General features: G+C 35.2%; 1 protein-coding gene across 1 annotated transcript in view; it reads left to right on the forward strand.

The window, feature by feature from the left end:
* LOC136837409 (uncharacterized) overlaps positions 1-4,402 on the forward strand; it is a 535,398-nt gene extending 530,996 nt beyond the window's left edge. The window contains exon 8 of the mRNA XM_067102190.1: positions 1,086-4,402. Within this exon, the coding sequence (XP_066958291.1) occupies positions 1,086-4,283 (3,198 nt within the window). The 3' untranslated portion in view covers positions 4,284-4,402. The remainder of the gene's footprint in view (positions 1-1,085) is intronic.
* Positions 4,403-9,840: the final 5,438 nt, after the last annotated feature.

Below are 9,840 nucleotides of genomic sequence, written 5' to 3' on the forward strand. Positions count from 1 at the left end.
TATAATGGCTGTTATTTAATGAACTGTCTGGAATTCAAACCAACAGCAGAACTCAGTAATTGTGAGGTACCAAAAATTATCCTACATACCAGACAGCTTTGAAAAATATGTGTGCGTAGGGCGATATCTTTTAGTCCTTCTTAATTTTAATCAGGTACTTTTCATGAGCATACATAAGGGTAGACAGCTTTTAAAAATGCTTGATATATATAACTAAAATATTTGTTGTACCATACATAAAGGTTTGCACTAACTACTTCACAAAGTGGAAATATGGATGGTTGCCAAGATTACATTTATCAGAAGTGTAATTTGAAATTTTTTCAGCTGAATTCTATTATCTCTTATGGATAAGATTTAAAAGTACTGTATACCTTTTGGGAATGAGGATATTTACTTTTTTTTTTGTAGGAATAATTTTTTAAAAATGTGGCTTATATTTTTTTATTGTGCTTTGCTTGCCAGCTCCTTAGATGAAATACTGTACAGTATACAGTATATTTCTTTTATTTTTTATCCCAGCTTCAGTAGTATTTCAGATTATTTTCATATACATACAGATACATATAGAAATTAAAAATACCAGGTAATTATAGCATCTTTTCTTGGATTTGGTGCTTAGATTGTAAAAACCTAAATGAAGTTTTGTCACCTTATTGATGCATGACCTTAACTTCAGTTTCTATTTCTAATGGTAGATTATATGCATACAGTATACAATTTCCAAAATGGTCATTACTTACCAAGTAAATGTATATTTAAGTTTTTATACCACTAAGTGTCAAATCATTTTTAAGTAAATGTTAGTGATTATCTAGACATAATTAGAAATAATTTTGATTAGTTATCGTAGCTCTATACACATAAGCTGATGGCTTGCTGTAATTTATTTTGTTTTTAAAATATTTTGTTTAATTTTTCAATGCCAAGGATCTTTCTTAATATTTACTAGGGCAACATTCATTAAAGTCTAAGTGGAATGCCTGGTCATAATAAAGCTTTCTGATGTACACAGTAATATGCTCATTCAAATTCTCTGTATTCCCTCATCGACAACTACATGTTGCTGTTGTTTTGCGTTGCAGGATCTATGTCAAGCTTTTTACTTTTCATTGCATTCATGCTCACAAGAATCCTCCACATCTGCTCAAAAGACTGTGGTAGATTCAGAAGAAGAAGTTTTCCATGATCCCTCAACTTTATCATCTGGTTCCGATCCAGTAGATCCTCATTCATCAGTACAGTCTATGTTACCTCATTCAGACTCTAGCCTCGTGTCTGTTAGTCTGAGTCCCAGCAGTGAAACCTTTATTGAAACTACAACCAATAAGCTTCTTACTGTTCCCTTTGATAATGCAAGTGTTCATGGTGAAGTTGATTTTGTAAGTGAAGTGAGACCGCACAGCCACACAACTCCAGTTTCAGTTGAAGTAGAGGCTGTAACAGAGAAGACTGAAGAAGCTACTGATTCAATGGTACAGTCACCTTCCATAACTAACAAAATAACACGCACCAGACTTTATGGAGATCATAGGCAGACATTGCATGACCTGGAAAATGAAGAAGTCTCCTATGCACGTTTTAGTACCACGAATCCAGCTGTCATTCCTTGGACATCTGTAAGGGATATTGAGGAGCATGAAAACATGAAACACATGAATCATAAGATTCATGCAGTGACAGATTCTTCACATACATATGAAAATTTGCATAAGATTTCCACTGAAATTGGACACACTGACAGTCCAGTATTAACTGTTCCTTTATCTTCAGTAACAAGTTCTTTCTTTCTAACTGAGGACAATAATTTTGATAGCCTAAGAAATACTTTGCCAACATTTCATAACATATCACCAAAGCTTTTACAAGACGTGAGTGTTTTGCACACTGAAAAGAAGCGGGAAACTGACAGTGAGTACTCTGCAGTAGATTCAACTAAAGAGGTTAGAGATTATATGGACCCAGTATCAGCACCATTGGTGCACTCATCAGGTCTTTTCCATAAAAGGCGCATTCGTCCTGGTGGTATAAGGAACAAGAATTTTACACATGTAGGAGATAGAGATAAAAAACACAGACCTTACAGGAGGAGATTAGCTAATGGCACAGTAGTTACTGTGGGGGATGAAAGACCTTTGAGACGACGCTCAAGACCTAATCTCCGAAGACGTAGTGGTATTGCTAGAAATACATCTATAGCCTCTGTATTATCAGACCACCGGCAGGTTTCTGAACTTGAAGACCAAAAACACACTTCAGGAATTCAGGAAGAGGAAGACCAAGAAAACAAATTTGATCTTATTAATAGCAGGGATCATAATAAAACTGAAATTACACCTCCAATTTTCAGCCATGGAAATATAGCAGCTATAGGGCAAAGAAGAAATAGCACCATAAATAATATAAAGGGATACAGCAACTCTCAAAAGAGACGTCCCTATGGGTTTCAAAAGGGATTGCGAGAAAGGAGGAAAATGCAAAGAGAAGGCTTGGGTTATAATGGAACCATACCTCCATCTGTAAGAGGCAGGATGAGACTCAGAAAGCCTAGAATACATGGAAGACCAACTGGAAGAAAACCTATAATACAACATAGGCCAACTCTTGCAATTGACAGGAGTGACAAAAAAATTCCAGTTTGGCCAAAGTATGGGGTGAACAGAACTTCATCAGCAAGAAATTTTACTGATGATGAAGAAATCTCTCATGATCTTGAGACTGTTATAGTTCCTGTTGTGCCTTCAAATCAGGAAAAAGTAAATGGAGATGATCCTGAACCAAACATAAATATTCATTTACCATCTTTAAGATCTCAACAGACTAGATCAGGTAGTCATCCAGAAGCCATTTTTCCTTTGGATAATGGAACACATTCTGTGCTTACTTTAGAAACTGCAAACACTGTCCCTTCACGTTTTAAACCTTATACTGAGGAGCAAAATACTCTTGAGCTTGAAATCAGTACAGAAAGTACATTGGTTGATGATAAAGTGGTTGCTCCAAAGGTTTTGAATGTGACTGTGCAGGGAACCATGATGATGCACCATGGAGAAAGTGCTGAAATTAATGAGAGCTTTCCAAACAATATATCCAAAAGTGTATTTGAAGATGCAGACTTGTATGGTCTTGAGCAAAATGCTACAATATTAGAAACAGGAAACTCTTCTATGAATGCTATAGAGGCTGGAGGAATGTCATCATCAGAGGATTCTGTGTTTGAAATTTATGCAGTTCCAAACAATTTCATGCCTTTTGATTTAAATGACAGTTTAAATTATAATCATGACCTCACTGCATTTAAAAATGGAAGTACTGCACTGGAACATTTAGAAAGTAAGGAAAACATCAGTGAAAGTGATTATAAAATAACAAATGAAAATAAAGACAAGTTCCATGTCACTGTATCACCCATAGAAACTTTCTATTGGTGGTTTCAGAGTCGTGTACTCAGTGAAGTTCAAGAAGCTGTCATACCAGTCCCAACACCAGCTCCTTTCACTGCTAGGCTCTTACAAGAGATGACAAACAGAGAGATACCAGCTGCAAATTTTCCTGCAGTGACCCTTGATATTTTAGATTCTGATTTTGTACCTCTTCTGAAGCCACAAGAAGAGGATTTTGAAAACTTTCCAAAAGATAAAACTTTTGTTGTTTTAGAAGACACTCTATTGTCTCATGGAAAGCACCATTTTAATACAACAAAGACAAAAGGTAATAAAACCTTTGCAGATCATGATGGAAAAATCAATACCAGTGATAGAGAAATAACTCCTATAAGCATGTATCCTACCAAAGAATTCTTCCTGAAGAATGAAACTGTTAATACTACTGATACACATAATCCTGCAATCACAGAAAATACACAAGAACTGTCTATTACAGATGTGACTGCTTTACACGGAGACAAAGTAATTCGTCCCGTTGAAAATGGGATGAACTCAACAGCTTTCATGGTAAATATTACAGATGAAAATTATTTTGGTGTTAATCCTGAAAATGGTAGTCTAAGTGATTCTAGATCACTGCCAGATGTAAATGAATCCCAAAGTGCAGAAGAATCATGGCAATCTACTCGAGGTTCTCTTGACAATTTAATCTTTACTACTCTTGCTCCTTTGAAAGGAAGTGGAGATGAAATGCTGGAAACTGACTTGCAAAATTCAAGTACAACTGAAAAGGACTTTGGTGAATATGCAGAAAGCTTACAATCACAAAATTGCTGTAGAAAATTGTCCTGTGATCTTATGATTGTGTTCATATTTATAATTACAACGTATTTATAGGCCTACAAGTTAAAAAAAAAAAAAACAGATAGCACAGTAGCTGCTGCATTAGTTTTTTGTCATTTCCTGTAACATTGACAACAAAGTATTTGTTATAATTTACACATAATTTACACACATTATACAATGTTGTTTTTTAGTGGTGAAACACAAAACATTGTTCACTTCAGTCTGTGAATTGATTGTTTATCAAATATGACAGAAGAGTGTTAAGGCATCACTATTATTTGATACGGTATATAGTGTTGTTATGAGCTTTGAAAACACATTATTCTAACTCATGTTTACACGTTATTGTGATGAATGTATTTTAAGGAAGGAAGCAAGGAAGTAGTTAAAATGCAGTTAATTTTTATGTAAGATGTCTTGGACTACATTTAGATTTGCATTCTACCAATGGCCACTGGCAACCAAGAACCAAGGAAGTTCATATATCCTGCATATGAATAATTTCTACATGTCCAACATTTAATTAAACAGTAGGAATTATTGTGCAACACCTCAGCACCTGTCTATGCAATTCTTCAGTACTCTGTAGGACATCTGCCCAATCTCTGGTAGGCACCCCATATCAGTTTCAGGTAAACCATGAAAGTGTGCCATCCTGCATTGCTACTCCTGTTGCTGCTGCTGAGTGTAAATACACATGCTTCTTTTTACTGCTTCCTTTCCAAGATGTGAATACGCCTTCCTTCTCCTGATGAGATATTGCAAACCCCTACAACCACATGTGATGTTGCATAAATCAGATAAGGAGAGGAAAACAATAATGGGACACATGAAATGTTCTTAGAAAACTAAACAGCAAAGACTCAAATGATGTAATATCTTGCTTGTAGTATGTGACAGTAGACAATATAAAGATAATATTTTGTATAAAGTAAGAGATTTAAAATCTGACACCGTTCAGCTAAGAATAAGACATTACTGTATGGAGCATGAAATGACATGGTTTTGGGGCTCAAATTCTACTATTAAACCTCACAATTATAATCCCTGCATGGTTAAAATTGTTCCAAGGACAAATTTACAGTATATTCAGTTCAATAACTGCATGATAATATCACAGAATTCATCCTTAGCATGTGCACGCACAATTTACAGTATACTGTACTTGCTTTTTATAATACTGTTTTGTATAGCATGATGAAACAAAAAGCAATTTTTCAAGTGATTGAATAAGTTTCTGCAAAAGTTATCATTACCAGGTTTAGGAAAGAACTATCTAATGCAAACTATCCAAATAAACTTCAAACTAAATTAGAATAAATTCAGACATTGTCTGAAAACAGTGACTGTTTTTAGGTGGTTACAACTTCATGATGTAAATACATATATAAGTATGTTATATGCTTGAGAGTGTGTACTGCATATGGAAATAAAACTTTGATTATTGCCTCATTTTCTATAAAATTATGGTGAAGAGAAACCAAGTTGACTTTGAAACAGTAAATAGATTATTACTATGAAATGAAGAACTCAATTTTTTTTTATTGATTTCATTCTTGGACATAAAGATTTCCCATTTATTATATTTAACTTTTTTTTTATCTTTTTAGCTTTATTACTAGCCATGCAAAATAATTATTTATAGTTGTTTGTAACTGACTCTAGTGTAGTATGATGAACTTTTTAAATTAACATTTAGTTTGTTAGTTTTACTATCTCTCAACTTTCATGCAAGTATTTGATAGGACCATACTATTATTATTAGTTACATATGAAACTTTTGTACTAAAGCATTAAATTTTTCCAACCATTTTAAGTTTGATGCAAGTTGTTCAGAGAGTCTCAGTTTTCATTTCTAAGAAGACTTAAGGGAACTCATTACTGTACTTAGAAATTAATTATTTAACTATGTATCTTCCAATATACAGTTGTACAGTAAGTCTTAGTCCTCAGTAAATCATCTTACAGGACTAGGCAATTAAAACCAAACTCATCTGAAGGCTAATAATATTCCTAAAAATTATTGGAGAAATAAATAAAGGATAGAACCATTATATGGCATTCTAATCAGATCCTTGAGTGACTAATGCTACCTCACCTGATTTTGAGTCCAGGTTTCATGTGGTTACAATGAATTTTTTGCGTCCACTTTTACCATCCTTACTTTACCTTATGATAATTGCAGATCTTTTGTTGTACAAAGGTGATGTAATTTCTTTTTTATATTACAGGTATTTTACCCAGTAATGTTTACCCTTCATTGTTCTGTCATTTGTGGGCTCTATCTTTGAGTTATAAAGTCAGTGTGTCCTTTGTGGTTGTAGCAGCTAAAGGTCCTTGGAAAGAGGAAAAGGGTTATGTAGAAATCCAGAACACTCGGACTGGTACAGAATTTACTGCACTACATCATTTAAGAGGAGCTATGAAACAAACTTCAAATATTTAGATGGATTAAACCCAAGCTTACAAAGTGAAATATTTAATTTTAACCCTCAGACTCCCAGATAGTCAGGAAACAAATCTCTACTTGGGATTCCCAAGAGGAAGTCCTGTGAGCCCATTTAACATGAGGCAACCCTACTGGTGGTGAAAGTTTTATGGAGGAAGGACAAATGAACATCAGTGAGATTTTATCATAATCCCATTGCCCAGCAGACTAATTATTTCAGTTCTCAAGTTTCCCCAAGTATCACCATTAAACAGTCTTACAGTTCACGCAGCAGTTTTTTAAATTTTGGGAGTTGTGGGATAGCCATTTCCTCACAACTCAGAGCGACTTAACCCATAGATGGATGGATGTATGATATTTAGGGCAAAAGCCCAGGCACGGGCCAAGGCCATTCAGTGCCGTAATGAAGAGAAAATAAATTATGTTAAGGTAAATGAATTTATGAATTAGTGAAGGAAATTATTAATAAATAAAATTAAGTGATGTGACCACTAAATAAAGATATGAAATTTAATGACTGATGTGATATATACTTAATAAAAAATTTAATGTCATTAAAATTCTGTGTGATGTAATAAATATATTAGGAAAAAAATTAAAAATCGTTAAAAATTTTTATACACTAAAAAAAAAGAGAGAGATGATAGCAGAAATATCTGTTTCATTTCCCAAAATATCAGAGAGGGATTTACCCTGAAAGTATCTTTCTCTTTAGTTAAAATATCTGGGGCAGACCACCAGACTGTGCTCCAGTTAGTGTCTCATCACAGTAAGCACACTCTGGAGGGCTGCTTCCTTCTAAAATAAACTGATGGGTTAAACAAGTGTGCCCAATCCTTAATCTGGTTAAAATAACCTCTGTTCGTCTGTCAAGCTGGAATGACGAAGACCACGACAATATATTATCTCTAATATTTCTATATTTTTTATTATTGGCAAGGAGAGGAGAAGTCCACCTTTCTTGCCATTTACTTAAAACATAAGATCTAATAGGACCTTTTAGGTCTATATGAGGCACTTTTCTGAAAGAGGTTTCTGATAAAATACTAGCAGCTTTCGCTTCCCTGTCTACCATCTCGTTTCCCCGAATCCCCACGTGAGAAGGGACCCAACAGAAAGAGACTGATTTACACCAACAATAGATACAAAAAAAGCCACTCCTGATCTTTTTGAATTATGGATGAAAGCTATTAAATTTTTTAATAGCTTCTAAAGTGCTTTTAGAGTCTGAGTATATGACAAAATTAGTGTCTCTACTTTGAAAAACTAAATCTAGGGCAGAGACTACAGCTGTTAATTTGGCAGTAAATATTGATGCAGAGTCAGGTAATTTAGCTGTGTACGCTGTATCACCAAGGATACCAGCGTAACAAACACCACTATCTCACTTTGATCCATCTGTATAGATCTTTGTATAATTAGCATGGGTAACATCATGCTCTAAGAATTTCCCCGTAATCTCTTCTTCAGTGCAGTCCTTTCTGTTAAACAATTTCTTACATACTAATGCTTCTGGAATAAGCCATGGAGGATTTACAGGATATTCTACTTCCAGGAGTTTCTGGGCTTTAAGATGATTATTCCTAACATCCTCATTCAGTCAAATTTGGAATGGTTTAGAAGCTCTTGTACAAGAAAAACTTTGAGAGTCTGTTTTCTGTAGTACTTGAAAGGAAGGATTTTTGGGAGCACTTTTCATTCTAGCCAGGTATCAAGGGGGAAAATGATGTGTATCAACATATATGCTTTCAACAGGCGAAGTTCTAAAAGTCCCTGATCATATTCTCAACCCCATGTTGTGTACAACATCCAGTTCCTTTAGCTTGGTTTTACAAGCTGAGGAATAAACTTGACAGCCATAGTCTAGCTTAGATCGACACAGAGAGTCATATGATATAGCCTCAGAAGTGATTTCTTATCAGCCCCCCAACTAAATCCAGAAACAACCTTGAAAATATTCAAAGACTGTTTAACATTAATCTTTAGGGCATTTATGTGCCTGGCCCATGTTAATTTATGGTCTATAGTCATTCCCGGAAATTTTACTTTATTTTCATTAGGAAGGATAGACCCTTTTAGACAAAGTGTGGGAACCACTTCCACAAGCCAGCACCTGGTAAGTCTTACTGCAACTGTTTTGGAAGAGGAGAATTTAAAACCATTCTCATCAGCCCCACTTAGTAATAGCATTAATAGACTTTTGCAAATGTTTACATACAGACAAGGAATCATATCCTGTAGAGCATATTGCAAGGTCATCGACAAAAAGCGAGCGTTGAACAGGGGGTGAGATGTTTTCAACCACACTATTTATTGCCACTGAAAAGAGTGTTACACTTAAAACGCTTCCATAGGGAACTCCTTCCTCCTGCATAAAAGGTTGGGGGAGGGAGTTTTCCACTCTTACCTTAAAAAATCTGTCAGTTAAAAAGGAATATATAAACCTGGTCATTCTCCCACATATGTCCATGGGGAACTCCTTCCTCCTGCATAAAAGGTTGGGGGAGGGAGTTTCCCCCTCTTACCTTAAAAAATCTGTCGGTTAAAAAGGAATATATAAACCTGATCAATCTCACACATATGCCCATCTTGTGCAATTGTTTCATGATGCCAATTCTCCAGGTAGTGTCATATGCTTTCTCCGAGTCAAAAAATATGCTGATGGTCTGACATTGCTTGGCGAATCCTTGCTGGATTTGGTTGGTCAGCCTCAGCAAGGGATCAAGGGTGGAGAGGTATTTCCTGAAACCAAATTGAGATGATATTAATCCTTTGGTTTCCAGGTGCTAAACTAGTTTAGTATATATCATTTTCTCCATCAGCTTACACACACAGCTGGTAAGAGCTATTGCCCTATAGCTGGTGGCTTGGGAAGCATCTTCATTAGGCTTTTTAATAGGAACAATTATGGATATTTTCCAGTCCTTGGGTAGAATTCCTGTTTCCCATATTTTGTTTATAATCTTGACTAAATATTTTTTGGCATCATCTGGGAGGTGTTTCAGCATTTCATATATGATTGTATCCTCACCTGGAGCTGTGGATTCACTTAAGGAGAGCGCCTCACGAAATTCTCTTGGGGAAAATTTATAGCTGTATGGTTCAGATTTTCCTGAATCAAATTTCAGAGTCATTTCAGAATTCCTAATTCTTTGAAAT

This window comes from Macrobrachium rosenbergii, chromosome 59 (assembly GCF_040412425.1).
Source record: "Macrobrachium rosenbergii isolate ZJJX-2024 chromosome 59, ASM4041242v1, whole genome shotgun sequence".
In the NCBI taxonomy this organism is placed as follows: domain Eukaryota; kingdom Metazoa; phylum Arthropoda; class Malacostraca; order Decapoda; family Palaemonidae; genus Macrobrachium; species Macrobrachium rosenbergii.